At 45.1% G+C, this 12762-nt stretch overlaps 1 protein-coding gene and 1 pseudogene across 1 annotated transcript; one reads left to right on the forward strand and one right to left on the reverse strand.

Moving 5' to 3' along the window:
- The first annotated feature begins 213 nt into the window (after window positions 1–213).
- LOC147604206 (small ribosomal subunit protein eS27y-like) lies at window positions 214–8418 on the forward strand. Its single transcript, XM_086795128.1, has 4 exons — window positions 214–350; window positions 7610–7711; window positions 7865–7893; window positions 8011–8418. The coding sequence occupies exons 1-4, from the start codon at window positions 348–350 to the stop codon at window positions 8135–8137; spliced, it is 261 nt and encodes an 86-aa protein (XP_086651254.1). The 5' UTR covers window positions 214–347; the 3' UTR covers window positions 8138–8418.
- A 2024-nt stretch (window positions 8419–10442) lies between these two features.
- Window positions 10443–11135, reverse strand: LOC147604207 (adenosylhomocysteinase pseudogene; annotated as a pseudogene).
- Between the last annotated feature and the right edge of the window lie 1627 nt (window positions 11136–12762).

Below are 12762 nucleotides of genomic sequence, written 5' to 3' on the forward strand. Positions count from 1 at the left end.
CTCTCCCTCTCATAGAGCTATATGTACATTGTATGCACAAGAGAATGAAGAAACGAGCTTTTGTGTTGACATTTTTTCCACTGTGGTAGGTTTTCAAAAAATAATAATATAATAATCTGTATGTGTGAACCGAATGATTAGGGCAAAGGGGTAAAAGTAGAGGGACGGTTGAGATGAAAAGGATCCGACGGTTAGAAAGGAAGGAAAGCTTGATGAGAGTTTGCCCTTAGATGGGCTACAGATTTCGCGGCTGTACACCATCGCTCAGGCTGCTTGTTGGTGTTGCAAGATCCTAGCAAGCCATCGCAGCAGAGCAACGGCGTTTCCTTTTGCTCTCGACGATTATCATGGTGAGTGCCCGACTTCATCTTTCTTCACGACACGGGCTTTCATGTAATGATCTGTGCCGTTTTCTGTTTTGTTCAGTGGGTTTTAGGGTATACTCTGGGTTCTAGACAGACTAGGCTCTCTGGTTGAGGTTTTCCTACGCATTTGGATGGTGATTAGGGTTTCTGACAGGTGTTAGGGTAGGTTCTTCTCACACTCAGGAGCTCTACATCCGTACAAAGTCTTTCTAACAAAGAGTCTCGGTCGCCACATACGCATGTGTCCATCTGAAACCCTAAAAGCCTTATCCTTTCAGAAGCCCTGACATCTTAAGAGAAACTCTAATCCTAATCTCCACCGAAAATCTTTGTTGCGAACTCACATCGATTCAGTAATCCATCACAAACCCTAAACCGCTTATCCCCATCAGAAACCTTGATATCCTAATCACTATTAAAAGTCTTCATCTTTCACTTTGCCGGGCTCTTTTCATAGGTTCTGACTTATGGGATATTGCCTGCGGTGGTTCTACCAATTTTCTAGAGCTAGACTTGTCCTAGACATAGATTTTGAAAGAGTAAACAGCTTGCTCTTACCATAGGTTCTCTTCTGTTAAACCCTCTAGTGTTTCACTAGTTTGAGCTGTTTGCTTATTGAAATTTCAATGATCCTATTGCGATAGAGTTGATGATCTGCTATTGTGATGTTATTAACGAATTGATGGCTAGTTCAGTGTAGACTCCTATTTTGTTTGGTAAGGGACTAAGTTGTAGGTAAATTTCACTCACAGTTTGTATATCTATGAGTAAGTGTGGATTTAATGAGAGCATGCCACGTCGCATTTGCATTACCCATTTATCCCTTGAACAATAGGGTTGATTCATTGGAACATTAGAACTCTCTTAAATTTCACTCACAGTTTGTATATCTATGAGTAAGTGTGGATTTAATGAGAGCATGCCACGTCGCATTTGCATTACCCATTTATCCCTTGAACAAAAGGGTTGATTCATTGGAACATTAGAACTCTCAAATCATTAATACGAATCACTTTCATTTTAGATTCTTCTTCTGTACATTTTCAATTATATGGACTAATTCAAAGTAGAACTCTAGTTTTGCTGGCCAACTTACTCCTTATGTAATTCAATCATTTCTTTATGGGAAAACGGGGTTTGCAGGCGGACTGCCCATTTGGGGGCATATAAATAGGTCCCCAGCCCCCATACCACACTTGTACCATAACCGGGATCTTCTTGTGTATATCAAAGTAGAGTTACACGCCTACTCTCTCTCTCTTGTGCTGTTTTTTTTGCATGCGTTTTTGCTCTTGTGTTTCCAGATCTGGTCATCATCTCCGCTGCGTATCCTGACATGTTTGGGAAGAGGAGAAGCAAGAGGAAGGCGGGCTGATTTGCTGGACAGCCACTTGCAGGTTTTAGTTCTTCTTTGTTCCCACCCACCCACCCTATTCAGAGTACATCCCCGCAATGGCAGATCTGTTTGAGATGGCCGAGAGGCATGTGAAGATTCCAACACTCCCCACGTTCTCGGTGGACCGTCAGTTGGACGGGAGCAACTACGGCATATGAAAGGTTATGATGGAATCTGTTCTGGAGTCTTACGACCTCGCTGATTTCGTCGTTGGTGGTGTTCCACGGCTGGAAGTAGAGAAAGGGGAGTTACCGTTAACCCGAAAGGACCGGGAGGCTCAGATACAGATGTGGGATCGTGTCAACGCCAGGGTCCGTTCGTTTATTTTCCTCAACTGCACACCGCAGGTAATCAATCATGTAAAGCATATGACGTTGGCCAGAGGTACATGGCAGCATTTGGCTTCTCTTTACAACAGGGTATCGCCCATGAAGAGCATTTCCTTGGAAGTACAGATGCGGGTTATGAGCCCTGCAAAGTCGTCGACGATGCGGGAGCATATTAACAAGCTGTAGGCTCTTCAGCAGGAAGTTCTTCAGGCTGGGAAGGAGATATCGTGAGAGGACATGGCCATCACGTTGTTGTCATGTTTGTCCTCTTCGTACTCAGCATTTTACTTGTCGTTGATTATCAATAGCAGGCTCAACACCATCACGTGGGAGGAGCTTGTGCCCATGATCCTTGACCAGGAGGAACGATTCACGAACCCTCCTCAGGGTGGAGGTTCGGAGGCCTTCACTAGCCAACGGTCGAAAGGCCGTAACTCGGGCAAAGGGAAGGCTTCATCGGAGAAGTCTTCTGAGAAGAAGTCCGACGTTGACCGCGAGAAACTGAAGGCAGAGAGGACCTGTAATGATTGTGGCGAGAAAGGCCACTGTTGGAGGCAGTGTCCCAAGCGGAAGACCGAGAAGGGTGAAGATTCCTCAGCAGCAATCATGAAGACTCCGGCTTTTGTGCACCTGGAGGTGATGGACACCGATGTTTTATTTTCTTCATGGAGAGGAGATTGGAGGACTCCGCAACGGATACTCGGGAGTGGATTCTCGATAGTGGTCCTTCCAGGCACATGACTCCTCCCGTTCCGGTTTACAGAATCTCTGCAGGCTTTCTGGTCACATTATTACTGGGGATACATCCACTATTCTAGTTCACAGTGAGGACAGGATGGAGATAGTTCTTGATGGCAGAGGGGGGAAGCATTCCTCCCAGGTGTTGTATGTTCCGGCACTTGGTTTTCATCTGTTCTTAGTGCATCAGGTTTGCAAGATTGGCGTACGGGTGGAGTTTGATGAGCATTTTGTTGCTCTCCGGGACAAAGCAACAGGCCAGGTGGTTTGGGAAGGTGGAGTGGAGAATGGAGTTTACAAGCTTTCAGCACTCTCTCCCAGGTCCTCAGGTTTGTGATGAGTGGCACTCTGGTAATGGCCACTTAAGTGTGGATACGTTGCAGGTACAGGCTTTTCGAGACCTGATGGTGGATAGCTTACCAGTATATGGCAGCAGTTGGCAGGAACTTTCCAGTACTGATGTTGGTGGTTCTTGTGTTCGTGAGTCAGAGGAAACTGAACAGGTCACTTATACTCTGATGTCTCGTCGTGTTCGGGACAAAGAACCTCTAGTAGATGAGGATGTTCTTTTCGCGGGGACCTTTCGGAAAGCCAGGCAGGTGGCAGGTGATTACTTGCAGAAGGAGGTGGTTTCTCCAGGCTTTGTGGTTTCGGATTCACAGGGGGTGGTTGACAGGTTTCAGAAGGCCTTGCGTGGTCTTCCGGAGGTTTCTAGGACTTATTTGTGCACCGTAACAAGTGTTGATCCTTGTGAGCAGTGTGATGTCTCTGTGACTCAGAAGCTGTATGGTTCATTGATCTAGTTGATGGACACCAGATTGGACGGAAGCTTCCTGATGAGGCAGTTGAGCTCATGGTTGCAAATGTCTCTTTGGGAGGCAGGATTGCGTTTCCTATGGTTTCTGTGGCATGCGAAGGATCATGGACTCTTGTACACAGGAGGGGGATTGTTGGATGGAGTCCGACTCCACGTTTGGAGTGACTCGGTTTGGGGAGGAGATCCGGACACGAGGAGATCTACTTCATGCCCAGGAGCAGGTTTTTGGAGCAGTAAGAGAGTCATCTTTTGCCTTGTCGCGGACAGAGGCCGAGTACCGGGTTGTTTGTGATGCTGCTTGTGAGGTGGTGAGGATGCAGAGGTTGCATTGCAGGTTTGGGCTTCCACTGGAGAAACCCATGGTCATCCAGAGGCACTTTGTTCGTGAACAGATCATTGCTGATGACATCTTGCTAGAGTTCTGTTCGACGGAGGACAGTACGGTGGACCTCTTCACGAAGTCGCTCTCTCAGGATTTGCTCAGGCGGCACCCCAGCTCCCAGTGGTTGGTTACACAGCCAGGAGCTGAGAGGGGGTGTTAGAAGTCATCTCCTATCTAGATTTATACACCAGGGCCTTTGTTGTGGGTGTGCTCGCCCTTATCAGGTGTTTTATCATTTTTCCTCACTCCTCGCATTCTTCCCTTATTTTTCCCATTTTTTCTGTGGCTTGGGAGGCAACTTCTGAGTTGGCAAGAGCACTGAGTAGCTGGCCGACTTACCCATCAGCAGACAAGTGACTGGCCGACTGCCCAACAGCAGTCGTGGACCTCTGTACTGCTGGCCGACTGGGCATATACAGTCGTGGGCTTCATTCAGTGCTGGCCGACTGATGCTATAGTCGTGGAGGCTTTTTCAGCAGGCCGACTGCCCATTTGGGGGCATATAAATAGGCCCCCAGCCCCCATACCACACTTGTACCATAACCGGGATCTTCTTGTGTATATCGGAGCAGAGTTACACGCCTACTTCTCTCTCTCTCTTGTGCTGTTTTTTCTGCATGCGTTTTTGCTCTTGTGTTCCCAAATCTGGTCATCATCTCCGCTGCGTATTCTGACAGATGCGTATTATTATGCAAATGACATCCCTATTACATGTGATGACTCATGAGGCATGTTCGCTACGAGATATTGAACTAAATTCGTGAACGTGTTTTCGGTCTATTTATGGGGGGGAGTACCTTAAGAGGGGTAGATCTCGCATTCGAGATTTTACTTGGTAGCAAGCCTAACTCGAAGTATTCTTATCCGGAAGAGGATGCGATTCAAAGGTTGCTACATGAAATATTTCGAACGAGGGTTTGTTTGACCTAGTAAGTGTCTAGAAATCGGTATCCATTACCTTGGATGAATGATTTTATGGATGAGCTTTGGGAAGCTAAATACTGCACGAAGATTAATTTAAGGTTGGGTTGTCACTAAATCAGGATTAGATTTGAGGATGTGTTGTGCCTTCACACAAGGTATGGTCATTACAAGTTTTTGATTTCACTGTTTGGGTTAACCAATGCTCCAACAACTTTCTAGTAGAGGATGAATGATTTTCTTTGTCCGTATTTGTCGTGGTCTTTTAAGATGACATACTTGTTTTTAGTAAGTTATTGCTCGAGTTATCTCTGGGATGCCGATGAGCTTGACTCCTTTAAGAAAGTCTAGGAAAATGAACATCATGACGAGATGGATGCCATACATAAGAATGACATGGGATTTGGTTGACTTGGCCATATGACAGAAAAGCTATTGGTATGAAGTGGGTTTACAAGGTCAAAAGAAATTTAGATGGTCCTATTGATAGCTACAAAGCAAGACTTGTGGCAAAGGGATATGCTCAACAAACATGCATTGATTATGATGGGACTTTTGCGCCTACTTCCAAGATCACCATTAGAAGTGTTATTGCATTGGCTGCCCATCCTGGATGGATTGTGCATTTGTTGGATATCAAAACAACCTTCCTTAATGGGGATTTGCATGAGGAAGTGTATGTGAGTAAACCCATGGGTTTTGTGGTGGATGGTTAGGAAGGGAAAGTATGGCTTCCAATATAGTTCAACTAGAAGTACCCTCTACGTCAAGGTGGACAAAGAGGATCATCCTATATGTAGATGATATGTTGCTAACATGATACAATTTGTATATTTACAAAAGGGCATTGTTTTTCTGGAGAAAGGTTCAAATTTCAGGGTTGTAAGCCTATTTCCACTCCTGTAGAACCCGTGCTTAGACTGAGTATGTATGATACCAGAGAGCCTTGTGATGGCACTCTTTATAGCCAAGCTGTTGGCTGTCTCTTATGATTGTGTAACGTAAAGTTGGGACATATAGTTTGGAGTGCTCAAAATTTATGCGTTGCCCAAGAACTAAGCATTGGCAAGTTGTGAAGTGTGCGTTCAATTTCTATGCCAAGGGGGGTAATTTTCAGCTCCTTGCTTACAGTGATTTGGATTAGGTTGGTGATTATGACTTAAGGCAATCTTTTTAAGCTTTCTACCAAGCTTTGAGCTTACTCCCATTTGGAGAGTGATTTTCTACCCTGCACGTCTTCACACCATCACTACGGAGGGGATTTGTAGGAAAACTCAGTGGTAGTGCCAGGTGTGAACATGGGCTTATTAGAGGCACTTTTTACTTGCTATATTTTCCTTGACCACCCGGTGTGAAAGGACACCATATGGATAGCATATTATTATTATTATGCCTTGTAGAGTAGGAGATTGTATTGACGTTAGGACAGCTAGTTTAGGATGCAGAGTCTCCTATTTGGCAAGGAAGTTATTCATTTACTTGTTTATTTTGTTAGTAATTGTGGGATTTACCTCATAGTCACATGGGACGCGGAACGGGGACGGGGAACGAGGACGGAAAAGATTGAGAAAGGCCATTCCTTGTGACTATAGAGTGACATGGGACAGGAATGGGAATGGGAAGATGCTGCCATCCCCAACATTCCCGAGTCTATAAATGCCCATTCCTTGTGACTATGATTTACCTAGACCATGCCCCATGTAATTTTGGCTGCTTTGTTTATCTTGTAAACATAAGGGTTGATGTTTGCACATAAAAGGGACCTTGATTGTATGTGAGAACTCTCCTTTTTTGTTTGCAGACTCTGGCAATAGTGTTGTAAACTTGCAAACATTTTTCACTGATTGTTAGTTCACACCATAGTTGTTTGCGTACGGTCGTACGATATGGTTTGGTACAATATCATACGGGATAATCAATTTGAAAGGATAGAGAGCTCAGAGGTTTTTATAGAGCTTGAGAGCAATGGGAGCTTGAGCTTGAGTGGCTAGAGGTATGAGAGCTTGAGCTAACTTGTGGTGGAGAGAAGTTTGGAGGAGAGCTTTTTAAAGGGAGGCCAAAGAGTCCAAGGCACCCACCCAAGGCCAAGGGCCAAGGCCCAACTGTTGGAAGACGGTCCTTGACATAGAGAGGGAGGTAGTTGAGGAGAAGCCTTTGCTTCTTGTTGCCCTAACTAAGGAAGGTGCCTCACCGCAACCCTCCAAATACGGAGCAGTGATCACAAGGATAGAGAGAACAGATCCTTTGCATCCACACCAAAAGTCAACATCCACATATCCTTGGTTGCTGAGCCTAAAAGGACACCAAAAGCAAGCAAGCGCAGAACAGCAACATTTGAAAACAAAAGAGGGGGGGAAACAAAAACAAAAACAGCACCCCCCCCCCAAAAAAAAAGGTCCGTATGATACTGTACTACTGTCGTACTACGTACGAGAGCAACTATGGTTGACACATAACTTCATTTATTCTGCCTGTACACAGAATCCAGATGCCATCCCTATGATGTGTTTTCTGTTCCTTTTTTGGGTTGATTTGATGGTGTTGTTCTAAGCTTGCTATATAGTTTTAGCTCAGGATACATTTACCAGCTGTTATAAGGACTTCCTGATTGGCTGGCCTTGTTATTGTTGCAAACGACTGAGTGAGTGTAGGTAACTGCAGGTCCTTTCAAATGACATCGACTTACTGCACCCACCTGCAGAGGTGGAGAAGAAGAAACACAAGTTGAAACGCCTTGTGCAGTCGCCAAACTCCTTCTTCATGGTAGGTTCGAAGCTAAAGATTGACATGTTTAAATTATGTAGCATGTTCTCAGCTAACTGTAGGTGAGTTGGTGAGGCTTAAGGTGGAGGAAAGTTAAAATGTCAGTGTGTTTGTATGTTCCTTTCAACTGATGGCTTTTTGCTAGAAATGCAGGATGTGAAATGTCAGGGATGCTTCAGCATGTGAGTTTTTTTGTTGTGATCTTTATGCCCTTAATCAGTGTTGCACATCACTATGGGAAGATTCATTGTATTGCATGCATTTCTTACCAGTATTCTTTATGTTTCTTGGGACTACAGCACCACTGTTTTTAGTCACTCCCAGACTGTTGTGCTTTGTGGAAGCTGCTCAACTGTCTTATGCCAGCCGACAGGAGGCCGTGCCCGCCTCACCGAGGGAAGTTCCTTCAGGAAGAAGGGTGATTGATCACTTGTATTACATTGTCAAGTTGGGTTCTTTAATTAACCTCTTGGAATTGTACACCAGTAAATCTTAGTAGTACTAGCTAGTTATTTTGTCCCTTGGAGATGGACAAGCTGAAAGGGTTGATAACATCCTTTGAACGTCCGTCGGTTAAGCAGAGTTTTTTCTTTTATTGATCTAAGGATTGTTAGAAGCCACATTTTCAAGTGTTGGCTTTCAATGGAGGCCTTTGATTGTAAACTGTGAACAATTGGGAAATTGAGCTGGTTTGAGTTTTGGCTTGATGCTTGAGATTTTATCAAAGATGTATGGGTTCAGTGTACTAAATGCCTCGTGCATGCAAAACTTGTGTGTGTGCTCTGCTCTTGAGATAATTCATGTCTTGGTAGGTTTCTGCAGTTATCATACTAGTATTGATGATGTGTGTTTTTGTACTAAGCAACATGTTCCAGGTTTGGTCAAGGAGCACTCATAATAAATAACCAATTATATGAAATTATATTTAGCTCTCTCTCTCTCTCTCTCTGGGCATGCTGCCTCAATGATTTATATTGTTTTTAGGTTCTTAAACCTGTTTTACAGCATGTGCTGCATTTACAAGTGGCTTCAGGAAGAGAGGTGGGGTTTGTGAACATATGCTTACTCATGGTCTTCAGCTAGATGGTTTAAGTCGTGTTGTATGTGGTGTGGCTGGTCTCTAGGCTATGAGCTCAACAACCAGTTGGGAGTACTGTTTTTAGAGGGAGCCCCTTGAAGTGGAAATTCAGGTTCAGTTCATGCATGGTATATGCTTACTCATGGTCTTCAGTAGATGGTTTAAGTCTTGTTGTATGTGGTGTGGCTGGTCTCCAGGCTTGTTTACATGTGATCTCAACAACCAGTTGGGAGTACTGTTTTTAGAGGGAGCCCCCTGAAGTGTAAATTCAGGTTCAGTTCATGCATGGTATTCATTAATTGTTGAGTTGTTTAAGGTCCATTGCTAGTGGTTGAGCAAGTCAAGTGACTAGTTTTGACACTAAAGCGGGGTGGATTAAATCACCATTGAGTGTAAAAACCTCCATTTGGGTGCATGGATCCGATGGCTTCAAAGACCACGATTGGGATGCCCATTTGTTTGGGCAAGATGGAGAATTCTCCAGTGACATCTTCATGAATTCCCAAGGTGCCGTACAAAGATGGAACTCTAGGAGCCCTTGTGAGTGTGGAGATATCCAAATTGTGAGTCATGGATGGAAAGAGGGCTGGATTGAGGAAGAGCGAGATTCAATGATTAAGACGAGACCAAGTAAGACAACTGGATCGAAGGCAAACATGCAAGGTGTTGGCATAGACATGGATGCTGCATGCAAAAATGGGATCCTGTGTTCAAAGTGCCTTGAAAAGATGTGGAGGTTAGTGCACTAGTTGGTTGCTTGCGGTTATGCCGGCTTTGGGTTGGTGTGGAGGCATCTCGGTCTTCCTACCGAGGGTCTTGGAGCTTTGCCGGGGTTGATGTTGGAGTTATGTTGTTCGAGAAGTTGTAGCCAACGGCTGTCGTTATGGTAGCAGGGAAGCCTTGCTAGCTCTCTCCCACTCACTCTCTCACCTGCACCCCTTACTTTCAACCAGTTGGGAGTACTGTTTTTAGAGGGAGCCCCCTGAAGTGTAAATTCAGGTTCAGTTCATGCATGGTATTCATTAATTGTTGAGTTGTTTTAGGTCCATTGCTAGTGGTTGAGCAAGTCAAGTGACTAGTTTTGACACTAAAGCGGGGTGGATTAAATCACCATTGAGTGTAAAAACCTCCATTTGGGTGCATGGATCCGATGGCTTCAAAGACCACGATTGGGATGCCCATTTGTTTGGGCAAGATGGAGAATTCTCCAGTGACATCTTCATGAATTCCCAACGTGCCGTACAAAGATGGAACTCTAGGAGCCCTTGTGAGTGTGGAGATATCCAAATTGTGAGTCATGGATGGAAAGAGGGCTGGATTGAGGAAGAGCGAGATTCAATGATTAAGACGAGACCAAGTAAGACAACTGGATCGAAGGCAAACATGCAAGGTGTTGGCATAGACATGGATGCTGCATGCAAAAATGGGATCCTGTGTTCAAAGTGCCTTGAAAAGATGTGGAGGTTAGTGCACTAGTTGGTTGCTTGCGGTTATGCCGGCTTTGGGTTGGTGTGGAGGCATCTCGGTCTTCCTACCGAGGGTCTTGGAGCTTTGCCGGGGTTGATGTTGGAGTTATGTTGTTCGAGAAGTTGTAGCCAACGGCTGTCGTTATGGTAGCAGGGAAGCCTTGCTAGCTCTCTCCCACTCACTCTCTCACCTGCACCCCTTACTTTCAACCTTAGCATCTAAATGCTTGGGAAGGATATACACTTGCTTGGTATACTTGCAAGACTTTCTTTCCTTCCACAGCTCCAAACAGGTAATCACCTAATTGGTAAAGAGCAAGTAATCACAAAACAAGGGTGTCTAGTGGCACAACCCAAGTGTATGAACTTTCTCTCGACTAAGACAATGAAGCCAGCTGTGTTTTCGAGGAACGCCCAACGGTCAGGCTTGAGGTTTTATGGTTATTGTCTTTACTCTAGGACAGGTCTCCCATCCATGCATGTCAATCTCATTGTTGAAGTGGGTAATATTACAGACAAGGGCATTGTGTTTCATCTTCTTCATGTGGCTTACCATTATAATGTTCTTGGTACCGGAAGTAGTGACATCTTCTTCATGTGGCTTACCATTATAATGTTCTTGGTACAGGAAGTAGTGACAAAGATGCCAGCAGTCACAGCAGTCACACCAACCTGTTTCGGAGGTAAGACCCATCGAAGCTTGCAAAGCACATATGCTATCAATCTCAGTAACAACCACCCGTGCAACTACAGCGTTCATGGCAGTAGCATAACCCTTACCGACACCACCCTACCCACAAACAACCACCACGTGACCAGCTATGATCTCACCAGTGGCCCTCATGAGTCCATCATGCAGAGAGTGACGGCAACTTGCCATTGTCTTTCACATTAATGGCAAAGAGCAAAGATCCATTGGGAGAGACAGTCACAGTGTTGACAAAGCCACTATGACCGACAAGGCTCATGCGAAGCTTGCAATTGTACAGGTTCCAGGCTTTGACGGAACCCATGAACCTGACACAGTGATGGGGTTAGCAACAACAGATGAGATGTGGATACATGACACCCATCCTGAATGGGTATTGGCTTGTTGGATGGGGTTCTATCCCTCTTGGCGCTCTAGATCTTTCTCACAACCAGTTGACCGGGAAGTTACCAGCAGAACTGGGAAACCACTCACAACATGCTCGCATCAACGTAGACCAGGTTTAGAGTACTCTTCTTCTGTCTCATACGGATGGGTGTTTCTGGGCACTTTTTGTTTGGTGGTGAAGAGGCGGCACAAGGCGGCATTTGCACCCTTCAGAGCTCAGAGCAAAGGACAGCCCGAGGCGACGGCTAGAGGGGCGGGCCGAAGTTGTGTTCTCACCAAGGGGATAGTAGAGCTTCAAAAGGTAAACTGACCGTCTCTCTTCCTTTCAATTTGGTAAGAGAATGGTGTCGTGTTTACCAGATGAAAGCCTTGGTTGGGATGTGTCATGGTCCTAGACCCCCAGCTGATCTACTCAGGAATTGGATTAGTGTAAATTGGGCTTCTCGAGGTACTATTATTGATCATATTCAATATCTTCCAAATAATTGCTTCTGTTTCTTGTTTAGAGATGAGGCTATGGCACTCAGTATTCTAGGTGTAGGGCAATGGATGACAAAGAATGCCCCCCCTCTCCCTCTTCAGGTGGTACCACGAGTTCTCCCCGCACGGCCCAAAACCCTCTTTTTGCCCAGTCTGGGTAGAGCTTCCTGACCTTCCCATACACCTTCATCCTCTGCTGAACCCTCATAGTGGAGAACCCATAGGCAAGTTGCTTGGTCAAAGGCTTGTTGCTGACCTAAACCCGAGATGGCATCCACAAGCCCTGGTTGAAGTGGACACGAGTAAGGAGCTCCTGGAGAAACTAGCCATTAACTTTGGTGATTTTTGTACTGAACAACCTATAGTATTCAAAAATCTGCCCAATGCTTGCTTCCATTGCCATAAGTAGGGACATTTTATTAGAGATTGCCAAAGCAAAAATCCCATCCCTTCTTCCCTTGCAAATGTGCATCCTCCTGCTTCGGAAGGGAATACAGAGGCCCAAGATGGGTTTCAAACAGGTGAATAGAAGAGGGAAAGCTGTTAGACCCCATAATCTTAAAGCTAATAAACGACTAGAAACTTTAGAACAGGTTCTCCCCCTTGCTTGTGGATATTGTAGATCCATCCCACCCTCAGTCCAATGATGATAGAGAATTGGACACTGAAGTTGTGCCCAACTCTCAAATTCAGCCCATTGATTTCAATCTTGAAAAATAAATAGATGATACGGATTTTCAAGAAGAAGGCCCGGTAGTTTTTCCTACGCTGGAAGAGGAAAAGCTTCCAGGAGGGTCCCTTCAATAAATTATAGAGGCAGGCATTAATAGCTCCTAGTAGAAAGGGGCTAGCTACTCCAAAGTAGCTTCAGGGTTAGCATTCCCTCTTCCTGTTCTGCAAGAATTTTCTACCTCCAAAAGGAGGATCTCTA

This window comes from Cibotium barometz, chromosome 62 (genome assembly GCF_041138505.1).
Source record: "Cibotium barometz isolate CiBa-2024 chromosome 62, ASM4113850v1, whole genome shotgun sequence".
Taxonomy (NCBI): Eukaryota; Viridiplantae; Streptophyta; class Polypodiopsida; order Cyatheales; family Cibotiaceae; genus Cibotium; species Cibotium barometz.

Coding starts and splice junctions, on each gene's coding strand:
- LOC147604206 (XM_086795128.1), top strand. Junction 7,712..7,864: donor CGCCAAACTCCTTCTTCATG/GTAGGTTCGAAG, acceptor CTAGAAATGCAG/GATGTGAAATGTCAGGGATG. Junction 7,894..8,010: donor TGTCAGGGATGCTTCAGCAT/GTGAGTTTTTTT, acceptor TTGGGACTACAG/CACCACTGTTTTTAGTCACT.